General features: G+C 40.2%; 1 protein-coding gene across 1 annotated transcript in view; it reads right to left on the reverse strand.

The window, feature by feature from the left end:
• LOC126354564 (solute carrier family 22 member 7-like) overlaps positions 1 to 17,859 on the reverse strand; it is an 89,716-nt gene that overhangs the window by 17,524 nt on the left and 54,333 nt on the right. The window contains exons 6-7 of the mRNA XM_050004308.1: positions 16,098 to 16,319; positions 9,753 to 9,967 (exon numbers count right to left, since the gene is read on the reverse strand). Coding sequence (XP_049860265.1) covers positions 9,753 to 9,967; positions 16,098 to 16,319 — 437 coding nt within the window. The remainder of the gene's footprint in view (positions 1 to 9,752; positions 9,968 to 16,097; positions 16,320 to 17,859) is intronic.

The following is a 17,859-nucleotide window of genomic DNA, read 5'->3' on the forward strand; positions in this document are numbered from 1 at the left end:
CAACGGAGGTTTAATGTAACCAAAGGACCGAAAAGCGATACAATAAAGGATCTGTTTGAAAAATTTTAATGGACTGGGAACGTGATGGATGAACGTGCTGGAAACGTAGGGCGACCGCGTACAGCAACCACAAAGGGCAACGCGCAGCTAGTGCAGCAGGTGATCCAACAGCAGCCTCTGGTTTCCGTTCGCCGTGTTGCAGCTGCAGTCCAAATGACGCCAACGTCCACGTATCGTCTCATGCTCCAGAGTTTACACCTCTATCCATACAAAATTCAAACGCGGCAACCCCTCAGCGCCGCTACCATTGCTGCACGAGAGACATTCGCTAACGATATAGTGCACAGGATTGATGACGGCGATATGCATGTGAGCAGCATTTGGTTTACTGACGAAGCTTATTTTTACCTGGACGGCTTCGTCAATAAACAGAACTGGCGCATATGGGGAACCGAAAAGCCCCATGTTGCAGTCCCATCGTCCCTGCATCCTCGAAAAGTACTGGTCTGGGCCGCAATTTCTTCCAAAGGAATCATTGGCCCATTTTTCAGATCCGAAACGATTATTGCATCACGCTATCTGGACGTTCTTCGTGAATTTGTGGCGGTACATACTGCCTTAGATGACACTGCGAACACTTCGTGGTTTATGCAAGATGGTGCCCAGCTACATCGCACGGCCGACGTCTTTAATTTCCTGAATGAATATTTCGATGATCGTGTGATTGCTTTGGGCTGTCCGAAACATACAGGAGGCGGTGTGGATTGGCCTCCCTATTCGCCAGACATGAACCCCTGTGACTTCTTTCTGTGGGGACACTTGAAAGACCAGGTGTATCGCCAGAATCCAGAAACAATTGAACAGCTGAAGCAGTACATCTCATCTGCATGTGAAGCCATTCCGCCAAACACGTTGTCAAAGGTTTCGGGTAATTTCATTCAGAGACTACGCCATATTATTGGTAAGCATGGTGGATATGTGGAAAATATCGTACTATAGAGTTTCCCAGACCGCAGCGCCATCTGTTGTTGACAATTGTAACTACTGTAATTTCGAAAGTTTGTCTGCCTGAAAATGTACTGTTGTCCCAAGCATATTGCAACTAACGGTGTATTTATATCGCTGCTCGTTTAGTTTGTATTGCCGTTTCAAATATACCGGTCATTTCTGAAACACCCTGTAAGATATGGTGCTACAGACGAATCTTGAAAATTAAGTGGACTGATAAGGTAAGGAATTAGGAGGTCCTTACACTGGAATAAAAGTATTTGTCCTGTAATTTTCACTTTTGTCTTGTATATCAGGACCCTACACTTATTGCATAAATGCAGTAAAGCTTCGAATTTTGCCTACAGTATTTAGTTTGCGTATTACTGCATGCATGCGATAACCGCACGTCTTAAAATTTCTTATTTACTAGTTCTGTGGTAATAATTCTTATAATTTCTGTAGCAGCTACGAGAATCAATTTCTAATACCGACCAACTTCTATATGAGCGTAACACGACAACTGATAACGTTTCGAAGATCAGTTTTAAAGTAGTTGATGCTTAATTTGTTTAAGTTATAGCACGATTTGTCCAACATTAGTGCAATAACGCATAACGGAAGTTTGATTTGAAAATTTAATTCATACTTTTAGTACATAATAAGAAAATTATATCCCACGAGAGAGAAACCGTCGCTGCTGCCCCATACCGCAAAGTGTGCATCCGGCAGAGACAGTGAAACGTTATGGATTATATGCTTCGACCGAGTGGAGGACAATAACTTTTTAGTATCGGAAAGGGACAGACGTAGTCCCTGTTTATTGTATCATTAGAGATTTTGATTTAAATCAATGCCTTTCACACACCAGCCCTATAGTGGTATGGTGTCTTCGGTTAGTCAGTGCTTCGCTCTGCAGATTTCTCTGGTTGTAATAATCCTGTATGGCAATGGTTATCACTCTAAATACGTCGTAGAGTCATCTGGATAGTATTCGTCTGCCCGCAACGCCAAGGGGAATCTGGAAACACTGGAATTCCACAGTCCACGATCAGCTGCAAGCGAAGCGCGGAGAGCTGTAATACTCTCTCTCACACAAAACACAATCTAATATAACACTTTCTAAAAATTCTAACTGATTGCGAGTAATCGCTATCGAAATGTGGTAAGGAAATAAATGACGAACTTATGTTTTCATTGGTTCCTCGAGATCAGATGAAATTGTAAACTCGTAAACACTACTAACCTGTCGGTCAAGATAGACGTTCTGCTTGAACACAAGATTAAAGCGATTCTTACGTGAATAACTGTCAAAAAATCGATTTTTAAATATTTGTATTAAAAATCCTTTGTAGTTTTCTGAACGAGAAAAACTTTACTTCCAAGAAAATGGACCACAGGAAGTACCAAAAATAAAGGAATTCAAAAGTGTCTGTACGCAGTACGAGTCCCCATGACACACAGACAGCTCTGTTAAAAATAAAGTTTTCTTTTCATCTGTTTCGTATTTACAACTTTTTAGTCCCTTAAGTTGGCTAACCTGCGAAAGCTTTACAGTTGCTTATCTTCTTTTTAGACAGAAACTTTTGTCATTGTTTGCAGTTGTTTTGGCGCGAATATTTTGTTTACAGCGAAGTGTGTGTGTGAGTTTCTTACTGTGTACACGAGCTTCTTATTCCACTTTAAAATGACATTGAGGGAATGAAAAAGGCAGTATGAGCTTCCTTCTTTCATAAATCCTCCACATATGACAACCCATGTCATGCAATCTGCCCACCTGCCAGTATTTCATGGTTTGGCTCCCAAAGGGCTGCTACTCAAGGTGAGACTTACAACCATAAACATTCTTTGCAATTTGCTATAATGGTAGATGTAAAACTTGTATATAGGGATCTTAGTCACTAAGGTTATTAGAGAAACGTTTACATGATAGTACTCAAAATCCGAATGAAAGCTTCAACAATCGTTAATAGCAACGGATACCAAAACTGTCCTAGAGGCACTAAAAACATTGAAAATAGATGTGCTAGAAGTTGTTCTATGTTTCAATGACAGTACAGAGTCAAGGCTTAATGTTATGGAACTTATGGGAGGGTCTGGCGGACTAAATATGCATAGATCTCTAATAGCCATTGACCGAAGAAGATTGACCGAAGGAGACTCTTTGAAGCAGAAAAATCAGTGTTTGAAGCCACCGAAGAAGCAACAATAAGAAGAAGAGGAAGTGTGAAAAAGAGAAGACAGGAAGAACAACAGGTAGCAGAATTCCTTAACTTTATCGACTTCGTGACCATCAATCCTGCTGTTAAGTTTCTCGCTGTTCTCATTTCTACTACTTCTCATTACCTTCGTCTTTCTCCGATTTACTCTCAAACCATACTGTGTACTCATTAGACTGTTCATTCCGTTCAGCAGATCATTTAATTCTTCTTCACTTTCACTCAGGATAGCTATGTCATCAGCGAATCGTATCATTGATATCCTTTCACCTTGTATTTTAATTCCACTCCTGAACCTTTCTTTTATTTTCATCATTGCTTCCTCGAAGAGTAGGGGTGAAAGGCAACAGCCTTGTCTTACACCCTTCTTAATACAAGCACTTCGTTCTTGATAGTCCACTCTTATTATTCCCTCTTGGTTGTTGTACATATTGTATATGACCCGTCTCTCCCTATAGCTTACCCCTACATTTTTCAGAATCTCGAACAGCTTGCACCATTTTATATTGTCGAACGCTTTTTCCAGGTCGACAAATCCTATGAACGTGTCTTGATTTTTCTTTAGCTTTGCTTCCATTGTTAGCCGTAACGTCATAATTGCCGCTCTCGTGCCTTTACTTTTCCTAAAGCCAAACTGATCGTCACCTAGCGCATTCTCAATTTCCTTTTCCATTCTTCTGTATATTATTCTTGTAAGCAGCTGCGATGCATGAGCTGTTAAGCTGATTGTGCGATAATTCTCGCACTTGTCAGCTCTTGCCGTCTTCGGAATTGTGTGGATGATGCTTTTCCGAAAGTCAGATGGTATGTCACCAGACTCATATACTCTACACACCAACGTGAATAGTCGTTTTGTTGCCACCTCCCCTAATGATTTTAGAAATTCTGAGGGAATGTTATCTAACCCTTCTGCCTTATTTGACCGTAAGTCCTCCAAAGCTGTTTTAAATTCCGATTCTAATACTGGATCCCCTATCTCTTCTAAATCGACTCCTGTTTCTTCTACTATCACATGAGGCAAATCTTCACTCTCATAGAGGCTGTCAATGTATTCTTTCCACCTATCTGCTCTCTCCTCTGCATTTAACAGTGGAATTCCCGTTGCACTCTTAATGTTACCACAGTTGCTTTTAATGTCACCAAAGGTTGTTTTGACTTTCCTGTATGCTGAGTCTGTCCTTCCGACAATCATATCTTTTTCGATGTCTTCACATTTTTCGTGCAGCCATTTCGTCTTAGCTTCCCTGCACTTCCTATTTATTTCATTCCTCTGCGACTTGTATTTCTGTATTCCTGATTTTCCCGGAACATGTTTGTACTTACTCCTTTCATCAATCAACTGAAGTATTTCTTCTGTTACCCATGGTTTCTTTGCAGCTACCATCTTTGTACCTATGTTTTCCTTTCCAACTTCTGTGATGGCCCTTTTTAGAGATGTCCATTCCTCTTAAACTGTGCTGCCTACTGCGCTATTCCTTATTGCTGTATCTATAGCGTTAGAGAACTTCAAACGTATCTCGTCATTCCTTAGAACTTCCGTATCCCACTTCTTTGCGTATTGATTCTTCCTGACTAATGTCTTGAACTTCAGCCTACTCTTCATCACTACTATATTGTGATCTGAGTCTATATCTGCTCCTGCGTACGTCTCACAATCCAGTATCCGATTTCGGAATCTCTGTCTGACCATGATGTAATCTAATTGAAATCTTCCCGTATCTCCCGGCCTTTTCCAAGTATACTTCCTCCTCTTGTGATTCTTGAACAGGGTATTCGCTATTACTAGCTGAAACTTGTTACAGAACTCAATTAGTCTTTCTCCTCTTTCATTCCTTGTCCCAAGCCCATATTCTCCTGTAACCTTTTCTTCTACTCCTTCCCCTACAACTGCATTCCAGTCGCCCATGACTTCCCTACCACGTTCAAGCTTCTGACATTCCACGCCCCGACTCGTAGAACATTATCCTTTCGTTGATTATTCAATATTTTTCTCACGGTAACCTCCCCCTTGGAAGTCCGCTCCCGGAGATCCGAATGGGGGACTATTCCGGAATCTTTTGCCAATGGAGAGATAATCATGACACTTCTTCAACTACAGGCCACATGTCCTGTGGATACACGTTACGTGTCTTTAATGCAGTGGTTTCCATTGCCTTCTGCATCCTCATGTCGTTGATCATTGCTGATTCTTCCGCCTTTAGGGGCAATTTCCCACCCCTAGGACAAGAGAGTGCCCTGAACCTCTATCCGCTCCTCCGCCGTCTTTGACAAGGACGTTGACAGAATGAGGCTGACTTCTTATGCCGGAAGTCTTCGGCCGCCAATATTGATTATTTATCAAAATTTAGGCAGTGGCGGGGATCGAATCCGGCACCGAAAATGTTTTGGTTATGAATCAAAGACGCTAACACCTTTCTTTTTCTTTTTTTTTGAAATCTCACTTTGATCGTTTTCGTTCGTTGTATTTGCTCGGTGCGGACGTCGCGAGACATCTGTTTATGTTCGTTGTTGCTCGATTAACTCAGTTTTTTATTACAGAGGGCAGCTAACCCTCTGCGAACACGCTGAGGTACCGTGCCGGCTGCGGCGTACATCGTATCACGTAACATTCCACCAGTGCGGAAAGTTTTTGCTTCGTGATAGATTACCCGTGTTAAAAATGGACAGTTTACCAATATCGGAAAAGGTCGATATCGTGTTGATGTATGGCTATTGTGATCAAAATGCCCAACGGGTGTGTGCTATGTATGCTGCTCTGTATCCTCGACGACATCATCCAAGTATCCGGAACGTTCGCCGGATAGTTACGTTATTGAAGAAAACAGGAAGTGTTCAGCCACATATGAAACGTCAACGACGACCTGCAAGAAATGATGATGCCCTTGTAGGTGCTTTAGCTGCTGTCGCTGCTAATCCGCACATCAGTAGCAGACAAATTGCGCGAGAATCGGGAATCTAAGAAACGTCGGCGTAGAGAATACTACATCAACACCGATTGCACCCGTACTATATTTCTATGCACGAGGAATTGCATGGCGACAACTTTGAACGTCGTGTACAGTTCTGCCACTGGGCACAAGGGAAATTACAGGACGATTACAGATTTTTTGCACGCCTTTTTTTTTTTTTTTTTTTTTTTTTTTTTTTTTTTTTTTTTTTTTTTTTTTTTTTTTTTTTTTTAAGCGGTAACGTAAACCGGCATAATATGCACGGGCAACGGAAGATCCACGATGGCTGCGACAAGTGTAACTTCAGCGACCTTGGCGGGTTAATGACTGGTGTGGCATTATGGGAGGAAGGATGATTGGCCCCCATTTTAGCGATGGCAATCTAAATGGTGCAATGTATGCTGATTTCCTGCGCAATGTTCTACCGATGTTACTACAAGATGTTTCACTGCATGACATAATGGCGATGTACTTCCAACATGATGGATGTCAGGCACATAGCTCGTGTGCGGTGCAAGCTGTGTTGAGTAGCACAGTTCATGACAGGTGGATAGGTCGTCGAAGCACCATACCATGGCCCGCACGTTCACCGGATCTGACGTCCCCGGATTTCTGTCTGTGTGGAAAATTGAAGGACATTTGGCATCGTGATCCACCGACAACACCTGGCAACATGCGTCAACGCATTGCCAATGCATGTGCGAACATTACGGAATGTGAGTTACTCGCTGTTGAGAGGAATGTCGTTACACGTATTGCCAAATGCATTGAGGTTGACGGACATCATTTTGAGCGTTTATTGAATTAATGTGGTATTTACAAGTAATCACACTGCAAAAGCATGCGTTCCCAGAAATGATAAGTTCGCAATGATATATGTATCACATTGGAACAAACAAAATGAAATGTTCAAACGTACCTACTTTCTATATTTTAATTTAAAAAAAAAAACCTGACTGTTACCAACTGTTCGTTTAAAATTGTGAGCCATATGTTCGTGACTATTACAGCGCCATCTATCACAAAGCGAAAAAAGTGGTCCAACTAAAACATTCATATTTCTGTACGTACTACACGAATATGTTATAAGAAATGGGAGGTGCTATTTCAAAAAAACGCAGTTGATATCCTGTTGACCTATGGCAGCGCCAACTAGCGGACCAACCATAGCGCCATCTGGTTTCCCCCTTCAAGCTAGACAAGTTTCGTTCTTTGTAGTTTTCTTTTTTGACGCTTATCTCGTGAGATATTTGCCCAGGTCACGATCAACGGACCACCCTGTATAAGGACCTGGGATGCATTAGTGTCATGCAAGTTTAATAGAAAAATCCAGTATTAACTTAAACTTGAATTTCCCGAAAGTTAAGTTATTTCATGTTCTTGTAAATTTTCGCTAAAAACTATTAAAGATACAGAGCTGAAATTTTGTATACTGTCTTAAAACATGCTTAACTAAGAAGTAGTTTACTCTTGTGACTTAACTTTGAAAATAAAAAGCTTTTTTGAACAAAAACCTTGAATTCATTTACAGAATTTTCGATAGTCATACTTAAAATTTCTTAATACCACAATTTATGACAGCAACGTTAAAGATAATATTGTAAAGAACTTACAGGAAAAAAATTAACCTTCTACTTTATTTGTATTTTGAGTAATGTGTACCTATGATGTACACAAATAATTAACATGTTTATTTCACCTGCAAAAAAATTCAATTAAAAAAAGTGTGAGAACTGAAACCGTCGTTCATACATATAAATATTACTAAGAGACGTCTTAAAAGATGGTTAGCTTTATGTGGGCTTACAAATCATATTCTTTGGGGTACGCTGTTTCGAAAACTGACAATTTTTTCAAGGATTCCCTAGTATTTACGGACCAGTTCCCTTAAGTTTTCCCAGGTTAAATGTGGAACATAGTGGGCGCAGAGTACACTGCCCACAAGCAAACGCGTTTCTGGCCCTGTGCGCGTGACATCAGAGTGGAACACTTTTGGCGCTCGTATTTGTATGTTGGAGGCTGTATGGTTCCGTGAGTGTTGTCATTTTCACTTAGTTGATCGTGTGTAGTGGGGTCTTTGCAAGTGAAACTGTTTTGAGTGCCTGCAAACAATGCTAGGTTGTGCTGTTGTTAACTGCAATTCTCACAGTCGTAACACTAAGAGGACTGAAGTAGTGCTTCATGCTTTTGATTGCAATCCACATCTGCAAAGGATTGTCGAAATCCAGTAGAAAAGACGTTGTGAATACTGCAAATGCTAGAATAAGCTGTCGTCATTTCAATGAAACTGTTAGAGAGCTATGTTCGGAATTGCTAAATTTACCGTGGTGACGAGTGCTTAAGAACGAGGCATTTCCGTCGTGTAATTTGCCTTGTAGTATTTATTCCACCTAGTATAACAGAAGAAGGGAAGGGATTTTTCAACAAATGTGGTATCTGTAGAACCAGTACAGAGACTTTGCAAAAGCTGTCATCACGGAAGAAGGGCGCTGATAAATGTGTAGGTACAGGGCGCTGATAAAGGAGCAATTGCAGATAATACAGGTAAAGCCGCTTTATAAAATTACATAGCAGCATTACAGAGAAGAAATGCTCGTATGTAAAACATGAGCGTAAGATTACAAGCGCGTATTAAAGTTCTTCGAAATCCTTTGCCATAAACGAATCGAAGTCTTCACAAAAAAAGGAGGCAAAATGTTTTTGTCCAATCAAATCAGAAGTTTGTTACAGGGGTCGAAACGGATTCTATGGGTCAAAGAGGACATTATTTGGCAAGTCGATTTCTTTGCGCACTTTTGTTCAGAAAAGGTACAATTTTTTCAGGGACAAATTCGGATATCTTCTACCTGCAGTATCGACTTTGCAATCATTAGTAAATCGCCGTTGCAGTTGTCACCAGCTGTATTGAAGGATGTTCTAGTTTGATTAGGCAATTCAAATATTTTCTACAAATTTCTTGAGTGAAAACGACGGTGTCTACCTGTCAGTCGAAGTTTCATTAAATTTGTGATGAGTACAAAATCAAAATTAACGTTATATAGGTCCTGTTTACCCCTTAAAACTCTCAGAGCCTACTTAGCAAGCTGCAAGTTCAGTTCAAATACCAATTTGAACAAAAAAACTGCAAGAACACACTATACTTTGCAGATTTTTCCCATGGTTTGATACGATGGATGCTTGCATTTTTTAAAAAAAATCAGCAGTCTCTGTTTAAGAGCTGGTTAAGTTATTCGATCTTGAGGTAATATTCCAGCAGAATATCAATTTACGTTTCATTAATTCAGTAGAAACTAAAATGTACCACAAACACGTTGCACAAATGAACATGAGTGGTGAACAGGAAAAGAAGTGACAACGACAGGCCGAAATATCTTCCCCCACGTAATGTTCAAGCTGCCAGAACTATTTCAGATATGCAGGTAAAGTTCAGCTCCACACACCCAAAGACTGTTAGTCGATTGTCACACTTTGATAGGTCATTATTTCCGAACCGTCGATATTTGCTAGAGCTGCGCACAGAACTATCCTACTGTTGTTAACATCCAATACCGCACTCAAATACATAAGAGATCAGCAATTAGAACAACATTACACTTACCTGTTATTGCAACAATAATAACAATAGAAACGAAGGTAGCTGTCAACAGCGAAAAAGCCTCTGTGAACCTCCGACCAAACTTGTTGCCCAGGAAATGCGCTGCCAAATGCGCCGGGGCGTCGACGACACCTTGAGCTATGAAGGCCAGGAACGGATTACCGCCCAGGTTCCCGACGTTAAACCGAATGCAGCTCGTGGTCAGGATGCATACGCACCTGTGAAAATAGGGTGACAGATGAGCCATCAGAAACATTTGAGTTCGCACGATGACTGAAAATAAGTGGTGTCCGCTGCTGAAATATGTATTTCATGTTAGATTTTTTCGATATCGGAATGCGAACCCACACATGAATCTATCACTCTACTGGGAGGTATCGGAAGTCAAATCTCACGTCACCTGAGGCGTAAAGCAGTGACAGTAAGACTACTACGAAGCTGGACATTGTCGAAAATTCTTTGTTTTACAAGCCTTAAATTTCAAGATTTTTAGTGTGCTTGTATGGATTTAATATCTGAAGTCGAGTAGCTGTTGCAACAATATTCATACGATTATAAACTTCGCAAAGTACTTTTTCATTCTCTATGCTTAATAGTACTTCAAACCGAGCAGCGTAACCAGTGCGCTAGTTTTTAGGCGGCAACACGCGGTAGCGCGCTATCTCATATTAGGGTAATTTCACCTTGTCACCTAGTGACTGCATGCAGACTCATGTTATTAGTATGTTGTTGGATTATTTGTCATTATCTTACGATTTCCGCCATTCCTTAGTTGCTTCAAAATTATGCAGATATATTCCGTCTTTGTAACTAAATGAAAGGCAGATTGTTTTTGCCATACGCTTGTCGCTTCTTCAGTGGCCTGTAATACATGTGTGTTTACGTAGTAATTACAAATATGTTAATATGTTACGTTTTATCAAGTAGCTCTCTGGTTTTTCAGGTTAGAAATGACTTACACAGCACAAATTTCTTGAGGTTAAATTATCGTTTCGTGTTACATATATAATGTTTTTAGTTCATGTGTGGTTCAAAATGGTTCAGATGGCTCTGAGCACTATGGGACTTAACATCTGAGGTCATCAGTCCCCTAGATCTTAGAACTACTTAAACCTAACTAACATCTAAGGACATCACACACATCCATGCTCGAGGCAAGATTCGAACCTACGACCGTAGCGGTTGCGCTGTTCCAGACTAAAGCGCCTAGAACCGCTAGGTCACAGTAGCTGGCTTACTTCGTGTCCAGACTCCAGATGACCGGTTTTTGGCATTTTCTCGCCCACATTTATCGCAACAAGTCACTTGCAAGTTTCATTGTGTGTTAAATGTGTGTGGTTAAAGTGTGCAGTGTTGCAAAATGGTTCAAATAGCTCTGAGCACTTTGCGACTTCTGAGGTCATCAGTCGTCTAGAACTTAGAACTAATTAAACCTAACTAACCTAAATACCTCACACACATCCATGCCCGAAGCAGGATTCGAACCAGCGACCGTAGCGGTCGCTTGGCTCAAGACTGTAGCGCCTAGAACCGCACAGCCACTCCGGCCGGCTGCAGTGTTGCAAACTGTCGCTGTGTGTTTATCTTTCGTCCTTTTTTGTGTTGTGTATGTGTGGATAGATACTTGTTCATTTGTTGTGTGCTTGTGTTTTTCGATTTATTCCTTGCTTTACAAGAAAGTACAAACACCAATAACCATAAATTCCACCTAAAACTAATAAACCTTGCAGACAGTGAATTAATAGCAAAAGAAACACAAGTACGAGAAGAAAGGGTTCTCTGCAATCTCGGTACGAAGATACACAACCACTACATAGAAAATCTGATAGAATCAAAATGCAACCTTGTAGAGAAAGAGAAACAAGAATACAGCACAATAAATGTTGGGCTAACATGAGAACTAGTGAAGGAAGAAATAAGTATAATCACCATATCAAAGAAAGAGCAAAATACGAAATTTCGAAAAGAAAGGAACATGACTAGGGAATTAAAAGAAAAACTCCACTCTAATAACATCATAAATAGAAGAGCAGACCTGAGAATCAGCTCAATACTGATCAATAAAGAACAATGTATGTGAAAAACCAAAGATTTCATCTTCAAAGGAAACAGCGCAGTGCTGATGAATAAAGAACAATAAACAGAAAGATTCCATCTCCTCTAACAACATTACAAAACTCAAATCTGATGCTATAGCATGATTCCAGGCAAACATACAAAACTACCTCGAAGACATCAGCCGTAGACTGCTAGACAAGCAAAACAGTATAGCGCACAGAAAAACCCGAGAGCACCACTTGGAAGACAACCCAATGTCCTTAACCCACTTATTCCCGCGAGGCATGTTATAAATTTCATGAATGCACCGTATTACCATGTGGTGAAACACATTAACATAATCATGACACAACACTATGAAATGTAGAATAGCAGGACAGTGAAAAACACTAATAAACTCGTTACACATATAAGAGACTTACATATTCCACAATGAGCGTCACTCAACATAGAAAACGTGTACACCTCCACAGTAAAACTGACTGAAAATCTACTGACATGCAGCATGCTACCTGCTGATAATATTAGAGAAATAAGGAAAACCCTTGAAGTAATCACATCTCAAAATCACTTCGACACTGAAAAGGAAGTTTGCTCACAAGAAAGCCTTCCAATCGGATCCCCAATATCAGAAACATTCCGAAACATATTCATCAACCACATAGAAAGCACAATCTATGATGCAATCATCATATATAAAGGAAACAAAATTGTCTGCTGGTACAAATATGTGGATGATGTAACCTCTACGGTAGATGAACCACCAGAGATAACAGATAAACTGCGTACAGACGAAAACAACACACATAAAAAATTGAATTAACCATTGAAAAAGAAATACGAAAGAAAATACATGTCTTGGATATAACGTTAAAGTGAGACAGAAATAAAGACACACTGGACAGCTCCAGGAACCCAATAGCCACTGACACAAATTATTATACATGCCACGTCCAAACCACCACAATATCAAAAATCAGTAACCCTATGACATATGTTACACAGACTAAATAGTATTCCACCCAGCAAAGAAAATTATGAAAAAGAATTACAGTACAGACAGCACAACTTATAGACACAAACAATGGATATAACAACCATATAGTACAAAGTCTAAATCACAAAATCAAAACAGAACTAAAGAATAATGAAAACAAGTAAAGACCATGATAGTGACAGAACCCAACAAACAATACAGAAACCACAGCATACGTAGAAACACAAAACAGTAACATAACAAGAAAAACGGAAAGAAATGGTACACTGTAATAGCCGGCTGGAGTGGCCGAGCGGTTCTAGGCGCTAGAGTCCTGAACCATGCGACCGCTACGGTCGCAGGTTCGAATCTTGCCTCGGGCATGGATGGATGTGTATGATGTCCTTAGGTTAGTTAAGTTTAAGTAGTTCTAAGTTCTAGGGGACTGATGACCTCAGATGTTAAGTCCCATAGTTCTCATTGCCATTTGAACCATACACTTTAATATACAAACACAAATCAACACACAGAGAAGAAAATGTACAAGAGAAAAGAAGGATTGCACATTGCTTACAGAACAAGAAAACCACTCCCGTCAATAGATATTCTACCTTCGCTGAACGCCTGATGAAACATGGAAATGAACTATCCAGCATAGAACAAGACATGGAAATTATTAAGGTGAACAATTGCAACAGGGAATTCATGACATTACAGGAAAGCATTCCTATACAAAGAGTCCTTGCAATGAAACAGAATGTAATTAATGAGGAATTTAACATAATCAATAACTCACTGATCACGTTAAGCACGAAAACAATAATGAGCAGACGAATAAAACATAACCAGACTAAATAATTAACTAATCCCTTCTCTCACACTTTCTGTCTCCCTCTCTTTCTTTGTCTCTCTCTCTCTCTCTCTCTCTCTCTCCCTCTTACACACACACACACACACACACACACACACACACACACACACACACACACACACACACACGCACACACACAAAAAATAGCTGTAATTAACTCATGAAAAGAAATATATATTACAGGCTACTGAAGATACTGAATAAACAAAATGCCTAATGCTAAAACGAAACTACCATTCATTTAGTTGAAATGACGGTAGACGTCCGATGTGGCCGAGCTGTTTTGGGCGCTTCAGTCCGGAACCGCGCTGCTGCTGCGGTCGGAGGTTCGAATCCTGCCTCGGGCATGGATGTGAAGCCAAAGCAATATAAAACTGTGCCCATATCATTTGTTTATTATGACAATCCATGCATAAGATACAGCCTCTTGTGTGGACTACATTGCACCGTTTAAAACGCATTATCCTCAAGAAACAGAAACCTGGTGAGCAAATAACCCAGATCAAGTTATCATTAAGAGGTTATCAGGAGTGGCCTACTTCAGAGCAGTAACAATGGAAAATACTATAAACGGCCTCTGTAAAAATGGACTCTTCTCACGTAATAGTCATACACATAGAGTATGATATGCAAGATGTAGAGAACTAAATGGTATCTAGCCAGCTCCCAAAATCATAAAACGTCACCTGATCTAGAAAAATCAGTACTTTCTGAATCTGTTATGTAGCTAACCTCATCTACACATGGAGAACATTTCAAAAAAAATAAAATAAAATAAGAGAGAGAGAGAGAGAGATGAAAGCTGTTGAGAGATCGAAGGAGACAGAAGCAAAAGTTTTATTCTTGAAAAGGAAAAAGTGAGCACAGAGCTTCAGATATGCAATGTGAAGAAGAAGCCAATGAATGCACATTCTGGAGTGGTTCTTTTCTTTGAAGACTAACATAGAGAAATGAACACAGTCCACGGAATGCTATACTTGTTCTCCCGAAGAATGTCAGCTTGAAAGAGAGCTTTTGTTTTCCCTTAATGCAGTTCTTTTGGAAAATTGTTCAAATGGCTCTGAGCCCTATGCGACTTAACTTCTGAGGTCGTCAGTCGCCTAGAACTTAGAACTAATTAAACATAACTAACCTAAGGACATCACACATATCCATGCCCGAGGCAGGATTCGAACCTGCGACCGTAGCAGTCGCTCGGTTCTAGACTGTAGCTCCTAGAATCGCACGGCCACTCCGGCCGGCTCTTTTGCACAAGAAAGGCATTAAATGTAGGATGGGCAGTAAGGAACACAATATTATTATTTTAGGGTGCACCTGTTTTTAGTTTGATCGGTGTTAAATATTTTATCTGACTGTCTCGTATTAGGACACAAATTTAGTTTCTTTCCAGGCTTACGTGTTTGAGCTTTTTCCAAATTTACTTGTATTAAGTGACAGGTGGCACTAATTCAATAAATAAAATGTAAAGTACAATTAATTCACATAATTCCCAATTAACAAAGATAAAGTTGCATGTGGTCTGGCGTTGTCATGCTGAAGGAGATGGTGCTCCATGTGTTGACGAACTCTTCGTAATCGAAACTCGATTACAACATAATTACCAAGATACACACAATATTTTGGCGCCCTGTAACACCAGAGGGATGCAAAGATGCAGAAATGAAGAATAAAGATGTAGAATGTTAATGGCTCTTGTTTTGTTTAAAAATCTTTAAGAATTTTGACACAAAAATTCTGAGGCATTACCTTTCAGCATGCCCTTTTATAGTTGGATTGACAGATTCAAGACTGATATAACGATGGGGCTCGTTATACTTGTCACAGAAGACAAATGAAGTTAACAGTAAGTACATTCTACATGAATGCTGCAGAATCCGCAACTGTGAAACATTATACGTATATTGAAGTGGGATCACTACTGCTGTCAGCTGCAGCGGGACATTTAGCGGAATCAGCGGGGAGCAGAGAAAATGTGTACCGGACCGGAATTGAAACCCGAGATCTTCTACTTACCAGGCAGGTGCGGTAACCAATGCGGCATTCTTGACACAGTGTTGTCACAACTACACGGACTACACATTTTCGCTCGTGGCCGCTGATTCCGACTCCGTCCAGAATAAATAGCTATACAATTTCAAGTACTTCAGAAGGTATATATTTTATTAGTAATATTATGAATATGCCAAGCATAAGTTTAAAAGTCAACGGGAACTAGGTTTTTTTTCATCTGTTGTTCTCAGAAAATGAAATGGACCACTGAAAATAGTAAAACATCTCCGAATCATGTACGGATGTAAACTGTTCGTTCAACACGGAATAATTTCTCCATACGGAAAATATTCAGGCTGTGAAATGACTGAGCGTACTTGAAACAAGTTGATCTATCGACTGTAGTAAACCAAGTTGGCCTTTTTTTGGTGATATGACGATTCACTTTACTCACCTGCCGAAGATCAGTATGAGAGTGTTCCTGAACAGGCTCCTGTTGGTGACAAGGCTCAGCACTCCCATCTTGGCCGACCGCCGCTTCGTAATTGTGTTGAGCATAGCGAGCGTGTCGTCAGGAATGGGCTTCTCGTTGGTTTCGGCGATCCTGCTGACGACGCGGAACGCCTTCTTCGTGTGTCCTTTATTTAGCAGCCAGCGTGGAGACTCCGGCAGAAAGCTGTGACCATTTGAGGCGCTCAATATAATTTTATTTATGAGAATAGGAGCATTTGTAGTGGGTTGTTACAGAAGAATACTGAAGATCAGATGGGCAGATCGAGTAACTAATGAACAAGCACTGAATCGAAATGGGGAATAAGGATCTTCAGGGCACTATTTGGCTAAAATAAGGGGTGGGTTGAGAGGACAAATACTGAGATATTAAGAAAAAGTCGATTTGGTAATTGAGGGAAGTGTGGGGGGTAAAAGCTGTAGAAGGAGACGAAGGTTTTACTGCAGTATGGCAATTCTCGTGGCTCTAAGTCGCATTAGTAACGTTAGACATTAACAGCGTTGCACAGAACAGACTAGCGTGGAGTGTTGCATCAAACAAGTCTTCAGACTGAAATTGTAACGTTCTTTAATTAAATAAAATTGGATACTTAGTTATGTTATTCTGATTTGTATGGAATACAAAACTGGAGACGTAATTCTAATTCTCATGTAGCGTGTTGTAACTGCAAGCGGTGTGCTTACTCTGTGTTATTGTTAGCAAACTTTATACGAACTGATTGGACAAAGCAACTCTCAACACCAATAAACAAATACAGTCATTCCAAACGTAATTCAGCCCCTTAGGCACTGAATCCTCTGGCTCTGTTCAAAATTGATAACCTTGATCCCTGTGCACATAACAATAAATTAAATTGTCTTATCTCTAAAGCAGCAACGGTGGAACACGATATACTCCGGTCTCTCACAAAAAAAGGAAAAAAAGAAATGCTAGCTACATACTCAGCAGTGGGCAATGATGGCCATAATAGCTCGAAATCCACATGATGTTCTTTTGGCTCATAAATGAAAACATTATGGAAAAATCCAACTTGTTTGTCTGAAAACACATGACCTGGACAGGAAGGTGGTACTGATTATGGTGAAATACTAACACTGATTGTTTTTTTTTTTTTAGAAAAATTATATTGCGTGTTGCCGACCAGAGTGGCCGAGCGGATCCAGGCGCTACAGTCTGGAACTGCGCGACCGCTACGATCGCAGGTTCGAATCCTGCCTGGGGCATGGATGTGTGTGATTTCCTGAGGTTATTTCGGTTTAAGTAGTTCTAAGTTCTAGGGGACTGATGACCTCAGGCGTTAAGTCCCATAGTGCTCAGAGCCAGCCATATTGCGAGTTAAGGTTGTCTTTTCAGAAACATTTGAAAATTGAAGTTAGATTGGTTACAGTAATATATTATATTTACTAACTGATTCACGAACAATGAGATTTATGCAACAAGTATTATCTAACCTCACCAAACCAGCACAAATAAAATAATCAAATTACATATAGCTCTGTTGGCAAATCTTAGAAACGTTAAAAAAGTGAAATATCTAACTAGCCTTTTTATCAGATAAGCTTGCGTACATTTTGGGGTTGCTCAACAACTGACAATTGTCAGCCATCTCATCTATACTAACGTGCTGGCAAAACGCAAATTACACTTATTTAACATCTTTACTTGCTTGTGAGATGACTTCTGCTCACATGTTCTTGTAATTCAC

The sequence above is a fragment of the Schistocerca gregaria genome, chromosome 3 (genome assembly GCF_023897955.1).
Source record: "Schistocerca gregaria isolate iqSchGreg1 chromosome 3, iqSchGreg1.2, whole genome shotgun sequence".
In the NCBI taxonomy this organism is placed as follows: Eukaryota; Metazoa; Arthropoda; class Insecta; order Orthoptera; family Acrididae; genus Schistocerca; species Schistocerca gregaria.